This window comes from Manis pentadactyla, chromosome 7 (genome assembly GCF_030020395.1).
Source record: "Manis pentadactyla isolate mManPen7 chromosome 7, mManPen7.hap1, whole genome shotgun sequence".
Classification (NCBI taxonomy): domain Eukaryota; kingdom Metazoa; phylum Chordata; class Mammalia; order Pholidota; family Manidae; genus Manis; species Manis pentadactyla.
The window spans coordinates 97,185,021-97,211,532 of record NC_080025.1 but is presented as its reverse complement, the minus strand read 5'-3'; the positions used below and the strand labels follow the sequence as shown (position 1 = coordinate 97,211,532).

Genomic DNA, 26,512 nt, shown 5'->3' with positions numbered 1-26,512 from the left:
GAAGTTATTACCATGATTGGGAATCAAATAGATACATTAAGAGGTCTTGGCTACGAAGCTATAAGTATCTAAGTCAAAAGAGTAGTACGGAGCTAAGTATTATAAAAAAATTAAATTGACACAATTGTGTGGAAGGAAAGGAGGTAGGGAGGAGCGAGGTAAGGGGCTGTGACTTTTCATTACAACCCCTTTGTGCATGTATTACTTCAATAGCATTACAAAGGGAAAATATTAAAAAGCAATAGACTGCTAACACCATCCAAAAATAACAGCCTATTAATCATATAGGTGCTTCCAATTTTTTCTGTTCCATCAAAATCCAACTGGAAAATACTTGAAGGGGACAAAGTCAATAAAAGCTCATCTGGTGACTTAAAATCTTCAAAAGGGCGGACACATTAGGAAGGAGTCAGCAGATTAGAGGTCGGGGATAGGGATTCAGTTCCCGCGCCTGATAGCTGGGCACAGGTCACCTGCGCGGCGAGGCCCTGACGGCCGCAACGCCTCGCGGAGGCGGGGCCTCGCGGCGACACAGCGACGCCCGCCCCTTACGTCGGGCGCTAGGGAAACCAGAGGGTTTCTGGGGGCGCTGGCGCCATTTTGCCGGAGCCTGCGACCGAGTGGGAGTGGTTTGGAGCGGCCGTTGTTGCCGACTCTTTCCTCCTCCCCACGGTCCAGTCAGCGGGTTGATTAGGCCATCGGCCCTCAAGCCGATACTTGTCTCTTACTTAGTTCTGGGGAGCGCCTGGCCGACATGAGTGATATAGAGGAGAACAACTTCGAGGGCAGAGTGAGTACAAAGCCGCGGGAGCCGTCTTCGGCGGCGGCCCGATGCTCGGGATTTCACGGGGCCAGCGCGGTTGCGTGGGGTTGCGGGGTCCCGCGCGGAGCAGCCTCTGGAGCCATCGCGGTTGCTTCCTCACATCCCAAGATGGCCTCTGGGTTCCACTCCTTACCCAAACACCACGGATAACCTCCCTCCCCCTTTTTTTGGAGACTGACTGATACCTGGACTCCTGGGTCCGTTTTCCCCGCGCAGTGCGCCCTCCTTCCCCCGCTCCCCGAGGCTTCCTTTTCTCTGTTCCGAGGTGTGGGTCCCTGTCGCGGTGGGGCGGGAGGAGACGGCCGGGAGTTCCCCTCCGGCCAGATAGTGGTCGGTGCTTCCTGCGGTGGCATTTCAGGCGACCCCGAGCATCGTAGAGGGTCTCGGGGTCGAAACTGCGCGGGGCTGCTGTCCGGGCGGGGAGAAGCTGGCGTGGGACTAGCTGGGGCCTGTGTCTCCTTGGCTCTCTATTGCAGTGAGCGGCCGCGTCTCAGTTGGAACCGGCGGCGTTGCGTCTATAAAGGCGAAAGCCTTGAGGTTGAAGGTGGGACGAGCCTAATGAAGTGGTTAGTCAACGACCGCACCGACCCTTAAGCGTTCTTAAGACGGGAGCTGTGAGGGGAAAACTACGCAAGGAGCCCTTTTCCCTTAATGTCCCTTCTGCTTTCCTTTCACTTCAAAATGATGTGGAAATGCTATAACGCCTTATTTTTCTAATTCCTTGATGTTGGGGATTTTTTTCTCTTTATATCTCACTTTACAATGCTTTTCTTCCTATGACCTTTGATCTAAAAATTGACAGCTACCTTTACAGATTTTTACGGTAAAAACAAACAGGGAATCTTCTGTCTTAATCTTACATAACTGAACAAATTTCATGGCTCACTATTTTAATAGCTAGTCAGTTTATACTATTCTCTAGTTCAAAACGTCCTTGGAAAATCAGAAGCCCTCTCCCGTTTTTTCTTCCCAACCCATCCCCTTGCAAAGAGGACTCAAAGGTTTTCGTTATTTTGGCTCGGTGAATATTAACCTCACAAAGATACGTTACCATCAGCTTAAATATGATAGAACGTTTAGCAGTGTTGGAGTTATATTTCCGAAGTTACCCTCGTAGTGAAAATTCGTGGAAGTGAGTTACTGTGAACCCATGAGAAGAAAAAATCCCCAGACAGCATGTTTCCACTGTTTGTGTTGGTATTCCCTGTCACTAGGGGAAACAACACTTAAGGTGTGTGCTGGATGCAATTAATTTTGTCATTTTAGAAGCTCATAATGTAACACCTAGAGCCTGACAGGTAAATCAGAAGGTCAAGTTAGGCTTTCGTTCTTTTTCAGGAAATAGATTTAAATAGGCTAGAAAAAACTATACTTAGTCCCTTTAAGGTTGGGTTTTTAAATAAGACCTGGAACAGAGATGCATAGTGGAACCTGCTTGTTTTTTAGGATGGAGTATTGATTGTCTCAACAGCTCTTTTAAGTCATGTAATAAAAATATTTGGTGTTAGTTGTAAGCTGCTTGTTTTGAAAATGTTAGGTACTCTGGAAAGGAATTTGCTGTCCATTAATCTTTCCTTTGATTAACGCTAGTACCAAAAAAAATTTTTTAATTTAGTTTGTGGGGAAGTGAATAGGGCTGTTATTTGGGACCTTTTTTTCTTTTAAGTTATTTTGATTAGTGATCAGGTCGAGGAATGGAGCAAATTCTAATGTCATCTTACCCACCTAAAAAAGTAATATATATGTAACTCCCGCACTGTTAATTTAAGCTGAAATAAATGTAGGCATTACAATTTATTTTAATAGCAAAGAGTTTTATTTTACCTTTTTCCACATAATAGATAATTAAGTGGTCATAGATCATACTTTTTCACATGTAATACCCAAGTGTACTGTAGTGTGTGAATGAACTCTGTAGATCTAATGATGAGGTACATCCACGCTCACCTGTTACTGTTTTTTTTATTGAAGTAATTGTCTTTATTCATAATTGGTTAAAAAATTAGAATGCCAGAAGCATTTCTGAAGATGTACTTTTTCTTTTTTTAATTGTTCTTAAAGCAATTTAATATTTACTAGTGCTTTAAGTTTTTAAACTACAGTAATCTTTTGTCTGCTAACCGCAAACCAGCAGTTTAAACATTTTATAGATATAAAATTATCTTTGTATCTAAATGTAATAACCAGTTTGGCCCAAAAAAGGATTTTCTAATGGTGTTTTTGTTTTAAGGAATTCAAACTTCACTAAAACAAGTTAGAGAAAACATGGACAGGTCCAAAGTCATATTTCATTTGCTTTATCTATGGAATGAACAGAGCACATATTAACCCACCTTACTGAACAGATAGAATTAGAGGGTAACTTTCTAGAGACCCTGAATACATTGAAGGAACGAAACCAATACTAAGAGTTTCTACTTTCATAGTATCTTAGCATCTATAAAACCTTTACCCAAATCTTTGACATATTTTCTGATTTACTGCTCACAATAATTTTGTGAGGCCGAGAGTACTCTTACCATTTCAGAAATTAAAAACTGTGATGATGCAGCCAGGAATCTAAGGTTTACAAGTCCCAGTCCATTGCTCATTGCATTACATGCACTATGCTATATCTATATACATACATAGATATACACACACATATACATATACATGTATCTATACACACCCACACTGTGTGTGTGTTTGGTTTGTTTGTTGCCGTTTTTTTTTTTACTTTTTAAAAAGAGCACACTGTACTTCAGTGTCTCAGAGCCATTAATGGAGTTTGCTAGAAACAGGAGCCAAGTTTCCATTATAGACTCCTGTCTCTTCCATTTTAAAGGATCTGGAGTAAAAGAACTTGTGGAAAGAAAATATAATTGTCTGAGTTTTGTTACAAGTAATCCTAATAGTTAACCAACCAAAGTTCCCTTCTGCCTGAGGTGAAACTGTTGAGCATCTGCTGCCCTTTTAGTAAAGGCCAGGTGTTCTTGAGGGAAAAGAACTTGGAATCTAATTTGAGATGACCGACAGCTCAGATCTGGGTAAAAGTAAGTATGTAATCAAGTGCTGTGTGGTAGAATTAGCAAGGAATTCAGAAAATGGAGCTGAACAGTTGTGTTTGCTAGGAAAGGGAAAGCTTTACCTAGTGTGTAAAATTTATACTATGTCTTACTAGGGAAGTGAATATTGATTATATGGGTATGGCAGTGAGAAGGTTGCTGGACTAGGGAGATGATAGATTTCATTAAATAATGCAATCAGATGATGCAGAGTTTTGAATTCTCGATTTAGGAATTTGGACTTAATCCAATATGCAGTAAGAGGCCACTATGGATTCTTAATTCTGAATGTGCATAATGAAAGAAAATAGACTGGTACAGTAAGAGCAGCAGAGCACACTTGAAATATTTAAGGAAGGAAATTATGAAAAATCTGGTGTATTAACAGGACAGCAGTGCGATGTAAAGAATGAGTGAGACATTTTCAAGGGATCTGGTAGAATAGTGGTGCCATTAAAGTAAGTTCCATTATAGCAGGTTGCTTGGGACATACATGTTATCGAGTTAACAAATGTTTTTTTAAGTGGAAATGTCTTCAGGACTTGGGAGTGAGGTTGGCATTTGAGCTGTGACTACATGGCATCTTCACAAAAAGAATGAACTATTTGTTTATATCACTTGAACTAAAACGGGGGTTTTGATCTCAAAAATTTTAGTGTTCTTTATAGAAATTGAGAATGGAAATTAAGCCTTTACCATTTTACTTATTCCTCCTCTTCCCCCTTTTCTTTTTTAAGCAAAACTTACAGAGTCCAGTTTTTTCCTCATAAAATGGCCCAATGTCTTTAAATAGAGGTTAGTGATTCTTTAGTAGGGTTCCATTTTATAATTCCACTATGGTCTGTGCTTTGTGGCACAGGTAAAAAGGAAAAATGCTACTTACTCTTGCCTTGTTTTCAGAGCTTGTTCTGGCTTCTTGAGTAGCTGGAATATTTTTGAGGTACTCCTAGTCCCCCTTCTAAATATATGAGATGATTGAAAGATAAAAATGAAGAGTAAAACACAAATTCATCTATACCAAGCTAATAAAATTAAAATTTGTGTATGTTATTTTATTTTGTTAAAGAAGTGTAGAAATGGGAAGGTTTTTTCTCTTCTCTGAAACCTGATTTGTAATGATGCGGTGGTAACTATGCCTTTCAAAAGACAGCTTGGTGACAGGCTTCTTTAAAAAAGAAAAGAAATCCCTAAACTGGGCTTTAAATTTTTCAATTGATGAAATTTTAAAGTAGTGAATGTGACAGTACTGGCAAGGTTTGCCCTCTCCCCTCTTCTTTTTTTTTAAGAATGCAAATTTATTCAATAATACACTTGAATCCCTATTTTACAGATTAGAAAGTCATCACTTTAGCTTTTTAAAAAACTTAGTTTGGTTTTAGCAGTTTAATTTCATAAAATCTCACCTCATAAACTTGTTGCAAATGGCTTCCTTTCTTATAGTAGGGATGGTATTGGGCTTATTTTCCTAAAGTATATCATTCATCCAATTTTAGTGCTTATTTAATTCATCCATCAAAGAATTTGTAAACTTAAGGAAATATTTTAATGCTCAGATTTTTATATTTGAGATTTCTCTCACTGACGAATGCTGTTGGCTCAATATAAGTAGAAAGTGGAATTTTAAAAAGGAGCAGTGCAACTGATTGCACCCACAGTGCATAACTGTAATTTGTCTTAAATGCTTCGATTTTTACCATTCCTAGTAAGAAAATAAGGAGTAATAGGATCCAACAGAATATATGGGATTTAAATATATAAGAATGAGTCATTTTAAAAATAAAAATAAACTTTATTAATGGACTTAATTTTGTAAATGAAATTATCTGTGGTATATAACACATGTAAGTGTGGAATGACCATAAGTAATCAGCATAATAGTTTCCTAGAACTTGCCTGACGGTGTTGGAAAACCTTTGATTCTATCAGTGAATGCTCAGGCATCAAATAACTAACCCTGGGACCTTTATAAAAGGTATATATTTACATGCTAAGTGAATTAATACAGATTGTTATTTGTTCACATGTCCTAATAGATTTAGCAGGACAGAAGTGGAAGTGAGAAAATGGTAACCGATCAGATGGGCAGGAGCAGGGGGGATCAGTAAACACCGTAAAAAAAAAAAAATGTTGAGGGGAATAAGGAAAGGAAATGGGCTTCACCTCCCTTCTTTAAGTTATTGCCGTTATATAGCTATGTATAATCCTTATTGTCTCATGATTTTCACCAGGGTTTGAGTGACTAGGCCTGACCCATGCTGAGTCAGAAGAAAAGTTACAGTTTTTCCTTTAAATTAAGGCTGTGTGGTCTTATATTCAAGATTCATAAATATTCCATGACATCAGAAAATGAATAGAAGTTGAGAATTCTGTAATATGTTGTTCGTACCTTGTTTTTGATACAGCTAAACCACTTTAGTCTTTATAAGCTTGTTTTCTATACCTTTGAAATTGCCACTTAGACACTGGCTTTTTGGATATTCCAACTGATCATATTGTGTAAGGTGGCTTGTTTATGAGCCATGTTTAAAATTTATACAGAAGATTATAGCAAGTGGTTCCACAGCTGTGCCATGAGTTTAAATTTGATTATATATGTGTAAGTGCCAATTCCTAAGAAATTTATTTGTTAAACATTACCAAAATTATTCCAAACTTTAGAGACTATACAGAGTGTATCTGTGAACTTTGCTGATGAAAAGACCACTTCAACCTTATCAGAATGCAGCATGACCACAAAAGAAGGGAAATTATTTAAAAATAGCTAGTGTTTGTAGCAATTGTTATTTTCTTTTAAGGGATTGCGTAACAACAAGTTATGGGTTGAGACAGGAAGATTTCTTTTATAAGCCTAAGAATCTATAGAAGCAGCAGCCTATTATACTCAAGAGAAAGGAAGCAGAAATTTCTGTAGACTGAAATTAAAGAATTGAGTAAACACAGGTCTCCCACAAGTCCTTAAGAAATGAAGCTCATAATACAATAAATATAAGTTATTTGGGTAATTTAAGGACTCGCCCATTTTTTTGGACACGTAACCTAAATGTACTAGTGTTTTTCTATGGAAATAGATCTTCAGTTACATAAGCTTGGTAGGAAAGTATATTTTTAGAGAGGTTTTTTTAAAGCTTATACTATATTCATACAGATCTGAATTTGTATAAATTTGGCATAGAATTTACCTTATCATAATACTAGAATAGTTACAGCATAGCCATTTATATTGGTTTATGTGTTTAAGTACTAAACATATATATAGTGGGAATTTTTTTCTTCCACGTATAATACGATACTAGCTGTATTAAAAGACAGTGCAGTTATTGCTTGCTGTAGGAATTGTTCATGTTTGGCAACAATGTGTACATGTAATTAATAACCCTTTTTCCTGATTAGAAGAATAGTGCATGGTTGCTGTGGTTATTTACAGTGTGTAATGTACAGCTGTTTTAACACAGAAAAGAGAGATGGTTATGCTATAGTGCTTTCTTAGTATTTATAGTTAGCTCCCTCCTTTTTGCATTTGGCTGTGTCCGTCAGCTACCACCAGAGCTACCTTGAAAAGAATAGTTAAAAGAACGAACATCGTTTAAGCAGGTTATACTTTGAGAACTTTCTCTGGCTTCTCACTTCTCCTTCAGGTGAGGCAGACTGGTAGCCTATCTAAGATTTTAAAATTCGTGATGGGATTTGGTTGAGTCATCAATCTGCCCACTTCAACTAGGCAGCATAGTTTTAATGGTTGTTGGATCCAGATGCAAGTTACTAAGGAATTTGTGGAATTTCTTGACAGCTTTAAGAGCAGATTAAGTGTAGCCTAGTCAAACAGAACAGATACCACCTCTCCTCAGTATTAATTTTTCTGTTTGCAATTTCAGTTCATTTTCCAAAGTCTGAATAGTTTTTCGAATTTGTTTGAAAAAAGTTGAAATTATTTCATATGAAGACAATCAAAGGTAGAAAAGGATAATCTAGCATTTGTCCATAAAGGGTTTATTGTAGCCTAGTTTCTAAGGTACAGGCTAGTGAAAATGGCATTTATTTGATACCAGTTTTTGAGAAATAACATACTTTAAAATGGTAAATATTACTTTTACTTTTTGTGTGTAAAGACCTTTTATCAACTGCCAGTTCCTAAAATAACAGGCCATTTTTTGATATTACAGAAAAAAATTTTCTGCAGAATTAAAAAGTTTATTCTTTGTAGTTTATTCTTTAGGTTAAGTTTACTGACATTAATTTACCTTTTTATTAAGTCCCTAAATTGTTTTTTGGAATACTGTTTCTTAATCTTGAATGATTCTATGAAGAAATTTATACAGATTTAGGTTTCCCTGATACAGAAATTGAAGGGTAGGCAACAAAGGTGGTTAGGTGCTTGTGACATCTTGGGTAATAAAAAGCAAGCCTTCTTTAAAAATATGTGGATGTCTTTTGAAAAGACATTGTCATATCTTAATGCTTTGTTAACAGACTAAAAGGAAAATTTCATTTTTTTCCAGTGAGCTGCTATGCCAGAACTTGGGATTTTAAATTTAACTTTTAAGACGTGTTACTCAGTTACCGTGTTTACATTAATTCTAAAAAGTGGTAATTTTCAGCCCTGCTGAATAATATTCAAATATGTTAATAAGGGAAGATTTGAGAATCAAATATATACATACATTTATTTGGACCATAAAATTGTTACTGTGTGCTTAACACAAACATTTAAGAGTAAATTTTGGGTTTTAATAGATCTTTATTTCTATCCTAGTAAAATTAAAGGTTTTACAGTGTCAATGAGTACAAAGCTTTCTGGTACAACAAGAGCTGTGGTGATGTTCATAGATACTATTCCATATACTGCTGTTTAACAGTAGCATAAGTAAATGTTATACCAGAGGATTTGTTTTATAGAAGGCAAAACCAAAAGAAAGTGGGGAAGATATTCTTACCGGCTTAGTTAGTGAACCAGCCTGTGAGACTTCAACCACAAGCAAATTAGCCATACTTTTTTTTGTTGTTTAGTATATATGCTACTTTTACAGTTTTAGTGAATGAAAACACCTGAATGGCTCTGCCTGCTACCGGCATCTGTCCAGGAATTTAGAAAATATCTGAGATGTGGTGACTACTATAGGTAGTACAGTTCTTGGTAAAGTCTTTTGACGTTAAAGTGAAGGGAAAGTTTTAAGAAAGTTGCATGATAGTCATGACATAAATGAAAATTGTGTGAAATGGGGTATTCACACTAATCATGAAGGCTTAAATGGAAACCAGACTCAACCCTACTTTGGTCATAATTGCCTCATATACTTTTCAGATTAAGAAACAGGCTTTTATAGTTATTTAATTGATTTGATTTGGAAAGTTTTGATTTATATCCAACTTCTTCAGAAGTCAGTCAGTTTTCTGGTATAGGATATAGTGACTGAAGGGAGTTACCAGCATGCACAACTGCATAAAATACTCCAAAGCTGTGAACAAAAGAGGTGGGATCAAAAGGAAAGACCATGATACTAATTTTATGACTTCTTGTACATTCTGATACTTATTTCATGGGTGATACAGATGTTTTAAATGGCACAGTTGGAAAACCACATTAGGAATTTATAAGACAAAGGGGAAATTTTAAGAATTTCATACTTTCTTTTCCCCTTAGTTTTTTCATTAGGTTTGTTTTACTTCAGAGCATATCTTTCTGGTTAACTCAGAGTGAGCAAAGATAGTGGTCAAAAAAATTGGGAGATATTAGTGATTGTACTAATTTTTCTACTTCTTTGAACCTCAGTATGTGTCCTGTAATGTGCACGTTTAGATAGGTGCGTACAAATATTTCAGCCTAGGATGCTTTGCTTTAACTATATCTTGATATCTTCGTATGGCTTAGTGATAGCTTATTTTAAGATCACTAAGAATATTCAGGTCATAAATTAGTGAAAACTTTTAAGGGGGGGTTACAAGTTAATGTTAGATTTATGCTTGAATTAAGTATATTAAAATTGTTCACATTTTAGGAGCTAGGAGGAAACAAAGGGGAGGGAGGGTGAAGAGTATGGTAAAAATTTAGAGAAATTCAGTAATTTATCTTTATTAGAAACTAGACTTTTGAACGATTTTAAAGATTATAAAATTGTTTTTTTAAATAAACTAGTTATTTAAAGTTAGCACTTTACCTGCTGGCTTTTCCATTTGGTAGATAACATTCTGAACTCCAGCAGAGTTTTATAATCCCCACGTGCTTAAATATACTAAATGTTCTTTTTCCATTAAGGTTAATGTTCGTGAAGAAATTGAAGAGTTTTTTCCAAGAATGTGGAAGATAAATCAAGATAAAAGAAGGCTAATGAAAAGTATTAAAGATCAGAAAATTAAAATTGAATGGGGGAAAAAATTGAACAGAAGATTGGTCAGATAGAAGCACTTGAATATTTTTTTTAAGGCTATTTTGAATTGTTTGAATTGGGGAAGAATACACGAAGTATGAAAAATGAAAAACTCAATGAAGAATGAAGAGAAGTAGAAAGCAAGAGTGAAGTAGAATTAAAAGAATCTGGAAGAATGAATGGGTCCTAGGTTAAGTAAATGTATGGTTTATGTTCCAGTGTCTGTATGATCAAGTTGTAGATGAATTTGCATGATTACTTAGTTAATAGAGAATTGGTGATCTGGTTCAAGTAGGGAATTATTGAGGACAGTTAGCAGTATTAACAATGGGTTAATAATGAGCTGAAATTTTTTCTGGAGGGAATTGCCTAACCATTTGTTTTTCAGGAGCAATCAATATAAATAATTACGGTACTTAAATGTTAGGTGTTAGGCATCTACGTGACCAGTGCCATTTGTAATACTGTCTTCTTTGTTAGGAGTCTCGCTCTCAGTCAAAATCTCCAACGGGAACTCCTGCTCATGTAAAATCGGAGAGCAGGTCAGGATCTCGTAGTCCATCAAGGGTTTCCAAACACTCTGAATCCCATTCTCGATCAAGATCAAAATCCAGGTAAGTGTGTTTAAAATAATACTTTAAAAATATTTTCCTTGCATTTTTCAATACCAAGTGATTTTTACCAAATCCCTTATTTCTGCTGCATTTTGTATAGAAATGTCAACAGACTCAAAATCATGAAATAGTTTTCTCAAATTGTGGGGTTTAGAAGTGAATGGACTCAGGTAAGGTACAATCATATCCTATCCCACTTAATCAGATACTAGCTATTAATTCAAATTAAACATACACTGATTGATTTAAATATGCTTAACATTTGAGGATTATAGTTTGATTTTATTTCAACAATATTTGCACAACAAAAGTAATTTTCTCCCTTGGAGACTTGGCATTTAATTTAATTCAGGGAAGGTTGATGTGTTACGTATATTGTACTGATTATCACAGTGATTTGAGAAACTTTTTCAGGGTTCACATTGCAGCTATATCCTTTACCTCTGGTCAAATGCAATTTGGAGGGGAGGGTGGCGATCATTGGGTGATTCAAAGCCCTTACCACTCTTTACCTCTACTGGTAACAAAAACACTCTGGTGAACCACTACAGGATTCATTGTTACCAGATGTCACAGGTGTACTGGGGTGGTGGTGGGGAAGTAAAAACAACCTGTACAGTTAATTTAATATGTCATGGTAATTTTTTGGTAAAAGACTAATTTATGTCTTTGAATAGAGTCTGCTTGCAAAGGGGCATGAAACAGAAGAATAAGTTTAAGTGCTGTACTTTTCTTGTGGACCACAGCTGTCTTTTTCTCTATTGTATCTAGGATTCAGACCAGTACTTGATGTACTAACCATTCTAAGTCCACATGTACAGAATAGCACTGGATAGAATTTGGGTATAGAAACAGAAAAGAGCGTATTTTCATTTAGGATCCTCAGCCTAGAATTCTCTGTTCATGTGTCACCTGAGAACATTAAATGGCATGCACACACGCTTTATTCCCTTAATTTTTTTCATATGCTTTTCACTCTCTGATTTACAGAAAAGATAAGCACTCCTGAAGGGTTTTTAATTCTCATAGACTTTACACTCACTTTTCTTTTCATATATATATATATATATATATTTATTATTTTTATTATTATTATTATTAAAGTGTCATTGATACACAATCTTAAGAAGGTTTCACATGAACAACATTGTGGTTTCAGCATTCACCTATATTATCAAGTCCTCACCCCACCATTGCAGTCATTGTCAGCATAGTAAGATGCTATGGAGTCATTACTTGTCTTCTCCATGCACTCACTTATCATTACTATTTGAAAGTAACAATTGATATTTTAAATGAGAGGCTTTCTTGTGATGTTTGTTAATTTTTTAAGTTGAGGCTATTAGTGTTAAGGAAAACAGGAAATACCCTGTGTAGTATTCATGCAAAAAGTACAAGTTTTCTTCATACATAGGCTGTCCTATCCCCCAAATGATTGGTTTCTCTTAGGTAGTAGCCTTTTATTTTATTGTTTTCATTCTCACTTGGAAGCCTTTGTTTGCCTCCTTTCAATATATGTATACTTTCAGCTTGATAGTTTAGATTTTACACAGTGTTGTCTTCGATCCTTTCCTATTCATTCTCATTGCTCTCTAAGTATCCTAATTCCTAGCAGATTCCACTCTGTAGTTCTCTAATGACATTTCCATGGTTTCTTGACAAGGAACCTTTGCTCTTGGTATTCCTAGAACATTGTCCTGGCCTACCTGGTAAAATCTGTTAAGTCCCCCAGTTTTATTGTTAGCCTTCTTTATTTCAGTTTTTGCTCACTGGTTTTATCCCTTTAGCTGCATGCTCTTTTTAAACTTTGTGGCCCTTTGCATGAGTAACATTTATTGAATGCCATATAGAAGTTGTTTTGTATAACTGTGCTCACTACTAGTCTGGGTGTTTAGTTAAGGATGGGTCAATTGAACAGTAAATAAGAGATTGTTGCATTAATAGGCAAAGAAAGAGGACTATCTTAGAGCAAATGGAAATAATCAGAGATAGGAGATCAAGTAGAATCAGCAGTGGAGAGATGGGTGAGATTCTGTATAAAGCTTGAAGAGTTGAAGACTGAAGTTAGGTGGGCATTTATATTGAGGATTATAGTTTGATTTTATATTGATGAATTTAGCAGCTGCTAGATTGCAGTGGACTAAGGAAAGATCAGAAAGTGAAGAGAGCATAGAACTACACTGAGAAGGTGATAAGAATCAAAGGATTTTTTTTTGTGGTAGTGGTAGTTGGTGCTTTGTTTTGTCATGGTAAAACACACATAACAAAATTTACAATTTTAACCATTTTAAAAGTTTACAATTCAAAGATATTGAATATATTCCTATTGTGTAACCTTCACCATCCATAACTCACTTATCTTATAAAACTGAAACTCTACCCATCAAATGATAGTTCCCCATTCTCCCCTCCTCCCACCCCTGGCAGCCATCATTTTTCTTTGTTTGATTTTGACTAAAAGCAGACTGGCTTATTTCACTTAGCATAATGTCTTCAAGGTTCATCCATGTTGTAGAATATTGCAGAATTTCTTTTCCAGTAATAGTTGTTTTTTCTTTTTAAAAAAGGTAGGATCTAACATGCTTGTTACAAGGTAAGATGAAAAGAGTGAACATAGAAGGGGATGGACCGAGAACAAGGAGATTGTAGTGATTAAATGAATAAGAGGAAGAACGCCCTTTCCACACAAAGGAGAGAGGAGCTGAAAATAAGGGATATGAGTATAGATCTTTGTTGTTAACCATTTTGTTTCAGTATTTTTACCTAAATTTATTTCTCTCACAGGTCAAGGTCAAGGAGGCATTCTCACAGACGTTACACTCGATCCAGATCCCATTCTCACTCACATAGGAGACGATCTCGAAGTAGGTCATATACACCAGAATACCGGCGTCGAAGGAGCCGAAGTCATTCTCCAATGTCTAACCGGAGAAGACATACAGGCAGCAGGGTATGTATGTGGTTTTTTAAAGTTAATGAAAAGTTGTCTTTTCTATGTGTTTAGTCATAGCATAATATCGTGCTCTTATGAGAGCTAGACCATTGTTTTAAAGTATTCCAGAAACATCATCGAATATATATTGTTTATATATATGTAAGTAGTATGTTTTCTTTGCTCCACTTTTGCATAGTTAAAATAGGTGAAGTTTAGAAATAAATGATATGTTCCATGAATTTAAATTAAAAACATAAACTGAGTTGAAAATATTCAGAGAAAGTTTTTTTTTGAGGGAGTGGCAGCAAGGAAATACCAAAACCTCTGTAGTAACAATAATAGCTAATATATCAAGCACTGTATAAAGTTCTTCAATACATTTAATATTCTTTAACACCTACAAATGACCATGTTATGAATAAGAAAACTGAGTCTTGGACAGGCGACATTGAGGTTGGTTGGTTTCTTGGCTGTCAGGCTCCAGGTTTCAACCAGACTGCTTGACTTAACACTCCTGTGTTTAACTGCTATGTTGTGCTTCTTTATGATACTGAATCATTTAACATCAGTGGAGTCTGTTATTATTTATTTTTTCAAATCTGTACATTTCTGTTTCAAATCTTTTTGGATTGTGGGAACATTGAAAGAATATACTTGTTAAAGAATGAAAATGGAGGTCAGTCTAATCAACGATTACAGAGTAAGTCATTAAGTACAGTTCTGTAAGGGGCATAAAACATTAACTAGAACTGTGGCATTAAACTAAGGATGAACTCAGGATACATTCTGAAAATAACTGGGCTAGAGATCTCTAGTACGGACATTTTTATTCAGGCAACAACCTGAAGTATATTTCAGAGAAAGCCTGAGTATACTGTGTACTGTAAAATATGGCTCATCTGGGTTTGTTTTCCTCTTAAATTTCCAAGTGACTTGAAAAATATGGTTGTTGTGTATTGGGTGAGGTATTCTAAACAAACTATTCCTAGGTGTTTTAATTTTGATTTTAGTTTGGAGCTTAAAATTAAATAACATCTTTATTCAACAGGCGAATCCAGATCCCAACACTTGTCTTGGAGTGTTTGGCCTCAGTTTGTACACAACAGAGAGGGATCTTCGTGAAGTATTTTCTCGATATGGACCATTGAGTGGTGTCAATGTGGTTTATGATCAGCGAACTGGACGATCACGAGGATTTGCTTTTGTTTATTTTGAGAGAATAGATGACTCAAAAGAGGTAATTTTGTTTTCATAATTATCAATTTGAGAGTTTTGTGTATGATTATACTGTTGAGTTACTACTGTTAAAAGTGATCTGGTCTTGTAAAATGAGAAAAATATATTTGACTTAATGGAAAAAGTAAAGTGTGTGTTTGCTTTTGAATAATGCTTATGCACCAAGCAGATGATTAAATTGCTATTTTAGAATTATAGCGTTTTTAAACAGCAGCAGAATCACAGAACCCAAGAATGGACTAACAATTACCAAAGGGAAAGGGACTGGGGAGGATGGGTGGGAAGGGAGGGATAAGGGTGGGGAAAAAGAAAGAGGGCATTACAATTAGCATGTATAGTATGTGGGGAGCACGGCGAGGGCTGTGCAACACAGAGAAGACAAGTAGTGATTTTACAGCATCTTGCTACGCAGATGGACAGTGACTGTGAAGGGGTGTGTGGGGGGGACTTGGTGAAGGGGGGAGCCTAGTAAACATAATATTCTTCATGTAATTGTAGATTAATGACAGCAAAATAAAATTTTAAAAAAAGAATTATAGCATGTTTATTAAATTTAATCTGTTTTAATTTTGTGTCTAATCAGCTCCCCTATGTGTAGATAGAGAACTTTGGTTTTCTATTCCCTTAATATTTATCTAGCCTTCAATTATATACTTGAGCAATAATACATGGAAGGAATTTCTACTCTTTTATTTTTGTTTAGTGCCATTCTTAATTTGCTTAAGAGAATGTCCTGACCAATATGGATGATTTGAAGTAGTGCTATTGGAATGTATTAGGTATTGGATTACAAAGAAAGTAGTAGGCTTGCTTTCTGTATACTAAAAGTTAATAATGATTGAGTTAGAAAATTCAATTTTAAGGAATTTGAAGCTCACTGAGGTGTTTGTTTTTTTTATTTAAAGTGTTACTGATACAGTCTTATGAAGGTTTCACATGAACAACATTGTGGTTTCAACATTCACCCATATTATCAAGTCCTCACCACCCCCCCCATTGCAGTCACTATCAGCATAATAAGATGCTATAGAGTCATTACTTGTCTTCTCCATGCTGTACTGCCTTCCCCGTGACCTATCTATATTGTGAGTGTGAATTATAATGCCCCTTAATCGCCCTCTCCTTCCCCACCCGCCCTCCCCAACGCCTCCACTTTGGTGACCACTAGTCCCTTCTCAGAGTCTGTGAGTCTGCTGCTGTTTTGTTCCTTCAGTTTTGCTTTGTATTTATACTCCACAAATGAGTGAAGTCATTGAAGCTCATTGAGGTTTTACCAAACCTTAATAAATGGCAAGTGCTAGCATTTTCTTTCAGTGCCATTTTACATGTGATTATAGTTAGATCTACATCATTATTGCTCCATGTATCGATAGTGTTTGTAACATAAGTAATCATAATTAAAGTTGATATATCTTTAAAAAAAAAAGTAGATGCTATTGGCATCCAGTTTATGGAGAGTCCAGGGAAGATACTGAAATCCTACAAAGCACAAGATAGCCACCCACAGCATAGAACTAGCAGTCCTAAAATGTCAATAATGCTGAGGTAAAAAAAACCCTGGATAATTCTCACAAAAAAACATTCTAGGTTGTAAGTCATTTACTTAATAGACATTCTAATTGGCACTCTTAATGTTTTCATTTGTTGTCATTGTGAATTTTTTTAACAAACATTTGTGATTTGTTTATTCCTGTTCTCAACTGATAAAGGTATAAATTTAGAAATACTGGCATAACTCAGATACTGCAGATTTGGTTCTAGAACACCACAATAGTGAGTCAAATGAATTTTTTGGTTTCCCAGTGCATACAGAGTTTATTCTATACTGTAGTCTATTACATTTGCAATAGCGTTGTATTTAAAAAAAAAAAACAGTGTATATATTTTAAAAATACTTTTGCTAAAAAATGCTATCGTCTGAGCTTTCAGTGAGTCATGATCAGTGGTCATAGATCACCGTAACAAATATAATGATAATGAAAAAGTTTAAAATACTTCAAGAATTACCAAAATGTGACAGAGACACAAAGTCAGCAAAGCTGTTGAAAAAATGGCACTGGTAGACTTGCTCAACACAGGATTGCCACCACAAACCTTCACTTGATTAAAAACACAGCGATAATGAAGCACAATAAAATGAAGTATGCCTATACTAGGATATTTGATGTGAAGTAAAAATTGCAAAGTGCAAACAATGTCACAATTAAAATTTTTTATTTGTCCTATCTTTTGATTCACCCTCTCCACCCCCCAGTTTATCTCTGGATAAAATAAAATGAAAAAGGCAACCTTACTTAGTTCCAAAGAACTTCGTAAGTTTGTTAAAGTAGTTGACTTACTGTTTTCATTTATTGGTGTTAGCACCTAAGGGCAAAGTGATGGGCAATGTTGAGTTCAGGAATGAAAGATGCCAAGTACTTCTGGTAGGTTTAGAAGTTCCTTTATATTTGGAGTTCACTAGGTGGCGGTGTGTCACCTAAGAATGTCTTGATGTGTTAGCTGAATTGCGGTTTCTGCCCAGATTGAATCTAGTTACTACAGGCTCAGTTTTGCAGGCTTTCCTGAGTTGTGTGGGTTCCTTTACTATGGCTGTACCTGTCTGTAGTTTTTCAGCACAGGCCAGCCTAAGTGTCTCTGTGTAAATCAATGCTATTGACATGCATGTAGCAGGGATTAATATGTAAAATCCTAGTCTGAGAAGGAAGTATTTAGAGAATATTAATTTTTGAAATATGAAATAGAAAATGTGTTAAACTTTTCAGTTTTGGTAGTTTCTCTTTAGTGAATTACGCATGACTGTGTGTCTGTTCTTCTTTAAAGGCTATGGAAAGGGCAAATGGAATGGAGCTGGATGGTAGAAGAATTCGTGTGGATTATTCTATCACCAAGAGAGCACATACACCTACACCAGGCATCTACATGGGCAGACCGACTCAGTAAGATTTCAGATTTCCTAAGCAAAAACTGCAAGAGCCAGAAATCCATCAGAAATGTGTGCAAAACTTTGATTAACCAAGAGATAAAATTATTTTTCCTGTAATTAGAATTGAAAGTTATTTAATTTGTATGTGTTCTTTGAATCATTTAGTCTCTATTTTTTTATTTATATTTGAGCAGGGGGACAAATTAAAACTATTGAAATACATTCCTGGATCTTTTGATACTATACAAATAGAAAAATTATTAAATAGAAAAATTTCAAATGCTTCTAAATACTCTCTGGTATGAACTTGGAAGCCTCTGTGTATAAGGAAGAGTTTAAGCCACTTTCTACATATGTAGAACATAAATGGGGCTCTTAAAATGTTTTTTAATATAAAACAACCACAAAGACATTATATTTCTTAAATGTGGAAGAAGGAATGTAGACTTTGATTTAATTTGAAACCTTACTGGGAGAAAATGGTAGGATTTGCTCAGGACAGCCTGTAGAAAACTAAACTGAATAGTGTCCCTGTGATGATGAGGTTGGGAAGACAGCAGTAAAAAGGGCTTTAAATTCACTGCCAAAGGTTTAAACAGGAGACCTTGAAATTGAGTGCTGGACCTTAGTGTGAAGTAGTTAATTCTCTCTGGTGTTCAGAGTTTATTATTTTTTAATTCTTGATGATTAATAGTTACTTTTTAATCAGTCCTAAGGATACAAATCTTTGCATTTTGGTACTGTATCCCATCATAGTGCTTCATTTCACCTTGTTGAAAAGGTCCTACTGATTTGGTCAGTGCATTAATAGAATAGCAGTTACAGTGTGGAGTTCTATGAAGTCATTCCTGATTATTTATATAACAGGAAAGCAAAGCAGAATACCATGGGATTCAGCAAAGTGAGACAGAGGTTATTGGCGTGAATGGGTTATTCTTTCTCCCTTATCTCTCTTCCTTCCTCCTTTTTATTTAAGTACAAAGTTGTATTAATACTGAAAAATAATCACACAGTGATGTGAAATCTTTACATTTTTCTGTAGTAGTGGTGGTGGCGGTGGTGGAGGCGGCGGTGGTGGTGGTGGAGGTGGCAGACGTCGAGATTCTTACTATGATAGAGGATATGATCGTGGGTATGACAGATATGAAGACTATGATTACCGATACAGGTAGTGTTTTAATTTGTGATTTCTGTTCTAAATTTGATGGTGGTAGTAGTATTTGGCACTTTAAATTTATGTTTGATAAGTATTAGTAAAAATATTTAAAGTAGATTTTATATTCTTGAAAAAGTAGGAAAAATATTTTTCTCAAGATGAAGGACAGGGGTTAATTATCTGTATTTGTCAATATTTTGTGCCATATGCTTACTCTTCTTGTATCATTGGCACACAGGGAACTTGGTTATTATTTTGGGTCCATTGTTATTTTGAATGACGTGGAATGTTTATTTTCATCTGCCTTGGTGAAGTGTTTTTGTGGTATGCTATAAGTAATCTTTTATTTCCCATAGAAGAAGATCACCTTCTCCTTACTATAGTCGATACAGATCAAGATCAAGATCTCGATCCTACAGTCCAAGTATGTACACTTTTCCTTTTGTAGCATTAACAACCTTGTTTCTTGTTGATTTATTTAAGATAATTAGGGTATATGGTGATTGTTCATAGATGGAAAAACAATGTTTTTTTAGTTGTAACAAGTCAAAGTATAACTTTTTTTGCTCTTTTTCTTTCAGGACGCTATTGATAAACAGAATGATTGCAGTTGAGGACATCTTTTTCTTTTCTTTTTCTTTTTCTTTTTTTTTTTTTTAATTCTGGATTTCCTGAAGTTTCTAATCCTTCCTACCCCTTAAAAATGTCTTTGGTTTATTTAGCATCTACACTTTGACAGTTGTGTTGCTGGTTTCCACCCCTTTTATTATACTCTTAAAGATGTAATTGTCATTTTGAGTAGATAAACATCTTGAGTAAAAAAGGAACCCCTAGTGTTATGCTTTGTAAATGATTTTTCTTTGCTTTTACAGAAAATTAACTCCTGGCTAATCAAAGGAAAGAAATGATCTTATTAAAGCTTCTTTTATGTTAGGTATTGTATTAGGCATTATATTAGAGATCTGCATTTATTATGAACTTTCTAAGCTTTTGGGAAAGATAGTAACACAAAGTAGTGCAGTTGTGTCAAGTTTGTCTGGGGTGGCATGGAGCAGTCAAATAGTTGGGTGTAGAAAGTTTGAAGCTAGAGAAGAAAACACTTGTTTCTTTTGAATGGATTTTTTGAACTCTAAAAATTACATCATTTTTTTAAGAGATGAAACCTTGTAGATTTCTACAGAACGTGTTGTATTTAAAATACATCTGTTAAAACTTACAAACTTAAAAGTGTGATTTTTGTGTTGAATTTATTGAAGTTTAAGTATTCCCTTAATCAGTGAAGGACAACCCTTATTATTTATTACTTAGAGCAGTTGTATAGTTTGCTGTTAGAGATTTTGGTATTGGGACAATGGTTAAGCAGGCTATTGTATAGAGTCCTTAGAAGATAAGTGTGGGGCAAGTAGTATCCTTTCAAATAAAAGTTAATTTCTTTGAAAATAAGGCTGTCTCTTTATTGTGGTACAGTGGGAAAATATAACTGGCTTGATTTGGGAAACAGTCCTTTTTCCTAAATATAAAAGATTTTTTGCTTATACCTAAATGTATGGTCTTTCTCTCTTCTCTCTTAAAAACCCTTATTTTTCTTCCCTTCTCTTTTTTGTTGACCAGTTTGTAAATATTGAGAGTATTTCGTCAAAAGTGGTGCCTTGGTGTACTGTGCTGAAGGAAACATGAATAATATGATTCATGTCTTCAAGAAGCCCAGGTTCTAGTAGGAAACATACTTAAATGACTTAATAAAATGTTAAGAGATAGGGGCCTTGTAGTGAAGAGGTGGGTGATAGATATTTCAGGTAACTTCTATAGAAAGGTATATAGAAGCATAAATTCTTTGTCATCTCTCTCCAAATAGTGGAAATAAAATTAGGTTGTTGTGATTAGATTATTAGTTTGGGTTATCTATTAGATTATTATGGGTTGGAGGTGACTCAGACATCTTTATTTAAAAGCTAACTTTTCAAAATGCCTGCCTTTAAAATTTTTTTGTGTGGTTTTTTTTTTTTTTTTTTTTTGCCAATAAAAGATATACAGAGAACAAAGCAATCTCTTGTTGGTCCCAGAGGGATTTTGTTCAATAACCCAGGTTACTAAGAGATAAATCATTGCCCTAAAGAGAACAATCTGTTGACAGTAGGAGTACCCTAAAGATCTAAGCAGTATATCAACAAAAGTGAAAACAGCCACAATCTGGAAGAGAATACCCATAAGAAGAGACAATAAACATAATCAAGAGGCAGATTGTTTTATAGGATATGACTGTCAAAAGTAGTGGGAGCATGGGTGTAATGCATGTATGGGTAGATACCGCTTAAAGACTAGCTGTGTTAGATTAAACAAATCAGCAACATAGAAATAAATGCTTAGGTACTTCTGGGTCTCTTCACTTCTGTTTCCTATAGTGTTAGAGTAAATCTCAATTTTTTTCAACTAACTGAAGGGTAAAAAAAACTTGTTTCTTTTGATTCAGACTCCTTAAAACAGTGGTAACTACTTAATCATATTTGGGTAATGAAACCCATAAAAATCTGGGGGGGAAAATAAACCCTACCATCTGTTTTCCTAGGGAAAGTGCACATATAAAACAATTTTGTATACACTATGTTTAAGTTATTTTTTGCAGAGAGTAAGATCTATAAGAATATATACTGTCTTCCTAATAGTGGTTAGTTATTCTGTGACCTAGTAGTCTGGAGAGAAAATTTGGGAGGAATTTGCAGGAAACCAATAGAAAATTTCTACAAATTCTGGTACATTATGCATACTTAGAATTAAAGTTCCCATTATATATAGACATTGCCCATGAATTGAAGAAGAATATCTTTCGTTGCTCCTTGTTTTAGATATGATTCTTTAGAATATTTGAGTTTCATAGCATCTTGAGAACTATGAAGCACAAATAGGTATTGCTTCATTATAGCAATTAAAAGTGTATTATATATAATATAAAATAAAGGTTTATTCAAAATATGCCCACCCTGAAGTCAAACTTAATACTTTGGATGGATGAATTTTCTTTTTTCACTCAACTGATTTCAAATTAAGTGGATCAAATGGTCAATTTCAAAATTTCGTGTAATACACATTAATTGGTAAGGTGAGAAATAAACCATCCATGGGGAGTAGTGAACATAGAAAACAAGAAATATCTAAGTAACTTCCAAGAAAAATACTCTACTCAATTAACAAGCTTTGGCAATTTAAGCTCCCACCAACAGGGTATGAGAAGGAGGTCTTTTCTTGAAACAAAAGGTGTTGACATTTTACTAAAGGAAAATAAGCTTCTAAACTCTGAATTATTTACACCACAGAATTATTTCAAAGTGGAACTAAGGTAATGTTTCAGAAAATAATGGGGGGATAAACTAATGTGATGACACATGCTGCCACACATGACAATGAATATTTTGTAATGTATATAATTGTACACCTGAAACTAAAACTGTGTGTCAATTACAATTGAACATTTTTCAAGTACTTAGAAAAAAGGTTAACATGCTCATGGAGGTATACAAAAATATTCAAGAACTCAGGAATGAATTCCGGTCGGAGATCCAATCATTACAGAACACAGTATCAGAAATGAAACATAAAATGGAAGGTTTTAAAAGATTAGATATGGTGGAGGAGATGATAAATGAAATATAATCTAGAGAAAAGGAATACAAAGAAGCTGAGGCACAGAGAGAAAAAAGGATCTCTAAAAATAAAAGAATATTGAGAGAACTATGTGACCAAATGGAGCAATATTTGCATTATAGGGGTACCACAAGAAGAGACACAGAAAGGGATAGAAAGTGTCTTTGAGGAAGTAATTGCTGAAAACTTCCCCAATCTGGGGAAGGAGATAGTCTCTCAGGCCATGGAGGTACACAGATCTCTCACCAGGGACCCAAGGAAGACAACTCCAAGACATACAGTTATTAAAATGGCAAAGATCAATGATAAGGACAGTATTAAAAGCAGCCAGAGAAGATCACACACAAAGGAAAGCCCATCAGGCTATCATTAGACTTCTCAGCACAAACCTTACAGGCCAGAAGGGAGTGGCATGATGTATTTAACACAGTGAAGCATAAGGGCCTCAAACCAAGGATACTTTATCCAGCAAGATTATCATTTAAATTTGAAGGAGGGATTAAACAATTAACAGATAAGCAAATGCTGAGAGAATTTACCTCCCACAAACTGTCCCTACAGTGCATTTTGGAGGGACAACTAAAGACGGAAGTGTTCCTAAGGTTTAATAGCTGACACCAGAGGTAATAAAACCACAGTAAAGAAACTAGAACAGTTAATTACTAAGCAAATGCAAAATTAAATCAACTACCCCCAAAGTCAAGGGATAGACAGAATACAGAATATGATACCTAATATATAAAGAATGGAGGAAGAAGAAAAAGGAGTAGAAAGAACCTTTAGATTGTGTTTGTAATACGATACTAAGTGAGTTAAGTTAGACTCTTAGATACCAAAGAAGTTAACCTTGAACCTTTGGTAATCATGAATCTAAAGCCTACAATGGTAATAGGTACATACCAATCGATAATCATCCTAAATGTAAATGGTCTGAATGCACCAATCAAAAGGTAAGAGTCACTGAATGGATAAAAAAGCACGACCCATCTTTATGCTGCCTACAAGAGACTCACTTTAAACCCAAAACGTACACAGACTAAAAGTGAAGGGATGGAAAAAGATACTTAATGCAACTAATATAAAAAAGCAGGAGTTACAGTACTTGTATCAGACAAAATAGACTTCAAAACAAAGTCACAAGGGACAAGGACATTACATAATGATAAAGGGGTCAAATCAACAAGAAGATATAACCATTATAAATATCTATGCGCCCAACAGAGGACCACCTACATATGTGAAACAAATACTAACAAAATTAAAAGGGGAAATAGGATGCAGTGCATTCATCCTAGGATACTTCGACACTCCACTCATTCCAAAGGACAGATCAACCACAGAAAATAAGTAAGGAGACAGAGGCACTGAACAACACATTAGAACAGATGGACCTAACAGACATCTACAGAACTCTACACCCAAAAGCAGCAGAATACACGTTCTTCTCAAGTCACATGGAACATTTTCAAGAAGAGATTATATAGTAGCCACAAAAAAAAAGCCTCAGTAAATTCAAAAGATTGAAATGGTACCGAGTAGTTTCTCAGACTACAAAGGTATGAAACTAGAAATAAATTACGCAAAGAAAATGAAAAAGCCCACAAACACAAAGGCTTCACAACATGCTCCTAAATAACCAATGGATCAATGACCAAATAAAAACAGATCAAGCAATATATGGAGACAAATGACAACAAATAATTCAACACTGCAAAATCTGTGGGACACAGCGAAGGCTGTCCTAAGAGGAAAGTATATTGGAATACAGGCCTACCTCAGGAAAGAAGAACAATCCCATATAAACAGTCTAAACTCACAATTAATGAAACTAGAAAAATAAATGAGCCCCAAACTCAGTAGAAGAATGGACATAATAAAGGCTAGAGTAGAAATAAATAAAATCAAGAAGAATAAAACAATAGAAACAACAAAAGCAGGAGCTGGTTCACTAAGAAAATTAACAAAATAGATAAACCCCTAGCCAGACTTATCAAGAAGAAAAGAGTCTACACACATAAACACAATCAGTAATGAGAAAGGAAAAATCACTACAGAAACCACAGAAATACAAAGAATTATTAGAGAATACTATGAAAAATTATATTCTAATGAACTGGATAACCTAGAAGAAATGGACAGCTTTCCAGAAAAATACAACCTTCCAAGGCTGACCCAGGAAGAAACAGAAAATCTAAACAGACCAATCACCAGCAATGAAATTGAATTGGTAATCAAAAAACTACCTAAGAACAAAACCCCTGGAACAGATGGGTTCACCCTGAATTCTATGAAACATTTAGTGAAGACCTAATATGCATCCTCAAAGTTTTCCAAAAAGTAGAAGAGGGAATACTTCCAAACTCATTCTACAAGGCCAGCATCACTCTAATACCAAAACCAGGCAAAGACACCAAATAAAAAGAAAATTACAGACCAATATCCCTCACAGATGCAAAAATACTCAACAAAATATTAGCAAACCAAATTCAAAAATACATCAAAAAGATCATCCATCATGATCGAGTAGGATTTATTCCAGGGATGCAAGGATGGTACAACACTCGAAAATCCATCATCATCCACCACATCAACAAAAAGGACAAAACCCACATGATCATTTCCATAGATGCTGAAAAACCATTTGACAAAATTCAACATCCATTCATGATAAAAACTCTCAACAATATGGGTATAGAGGGCAAGTACCTCAACATAATAAAGGCCATATATAACAAACCCACAGCCAACATTATACTTAACAGCGAGAAGTTGAAAGCTTTTCCTTTAAGATGGGGAACAAGACAAGGATGCCCACTCTCCCCACTTATTCAACATAGTTCTGGAGGTCCTAGTCATGGCAAGCAGACAAAACAAAGAAAAGGCATCCAAATAGGAAGGAAGAACTTAAACTGTTCCTGTCTGCAGATGACATGATATTGTACATAAAAAACCCTAAAGAATCAAATCCAAAACTACTAGATCTAATATCTGAATTCAGCAAAATTGCAGGATACAAAATTAATACACAGAAATCTGCATTCCTATACACTAACAAACTAGCAGAAAGAGAAATTAGGAGAACAATTCCATTCACAATTGCATCAAAAAGAATAAAATACCTAAGAATGAACCTAACTATGGAAGTGAAAGACCTATACTCTGAAAACTACAAGAAACTCATGAAAGAAATTTAAAAAGATACCAATAAATGGAAATAAACTGTGCTTATGGCAAGGAAGAATTAATATTGTCAAAATGTCCATCCTGCCTAAAGCAATCTACAGATTCAATGCAATTCCTATCAAAATACCAACAACATTCTTCAATGAACTAGAGCAAATCATTCAAAAATTCATATGGAATCACGAAAGACCCTGAATAGCCAAAGCAATCCTGAGAAAGAAGAATAAAGCTGGGAGGATTATGCTCCCCAACTTCAAGCTCTACAACAAAGCCACAGTAATCAAGACAATTTGTACTGGCACAAGAACAGACCCATAGACCAATGGAACAGACTAGAGAGCCCAGATAAAAACCATATATGGTCAATTAACATATGATAAAGGATCTGTGGACATACAGTGGGGAAATGATGCAAGAAAATGAAACTGGATTATTGTTTAACCCCATACACAAACTCAAAATGGATCAAAGACCTGAATGTAAGTCATGTAACCATAAAACTCTAAGAAGACAACATAGGCAAAAATCTCCTGAATATAAACATGAGCAACTTCTTCCTGAATGCATCTCCTCGAGCAAGGGAAACAAAAGCAA

The 26,512-nt window shown here is 35.3% G+C and overlaps 1 protein-coding gene across 7 annotated transcripts; it reads left to right on the top strand.

Annotated features, from left to right (window-relative positions):
- The first annotated feature begins 539 nt into the window (after window positions 1-539).
- On the top strand, window positions 540-20,539 carry TRA2A (transformer 2 alpha homolog). Of its 7 annotated transcripts, none has more exons than XM_036877709.2 (10): window positions 585-790; window positions 1,300-1,389; window positions 10,121-10,422; window positions 10,713-10,846; window positions 13,631-13,796; window positions 14,830-15,018; window positions 17,838-17,953; window positions 18,983-19,108; window positions 19,453-19,520; window positions 19,678-20,539. In XM_036877709.2, the coding sequence occupies exons 5-10, from the start codon at window positions 13,764-13,766 to the stop codon at window positions 19,686-19,688; spliced, it is 543 nt and encodes a 180-aa protein (XP_036733604.1). In that variant the 5' UTR covers window positions 585-790; window positions 1,300-1,389; window positions 10,121-10,422; window positions 10,713-10,846; window positions 13,631-13,763; the 3' UTR covers window positions 19,689-20,539. The 7 variants fall into 7 exon arrangements, with proteins under 7 accessions (XP_036733572.1, XP_036733565.1, XP_036733604.1 ...); XM_036877699.2 differs by having other exon boundaries at window positions 10,121-10,433; XM_036877688.2 differs by having other exon boundaries at window positions 1,300-1,367; window positions 10,121-10,846.
- The last annotated feature ends 5,973 nt before the right edge of the window (window positions 20,540-26,512 follow it).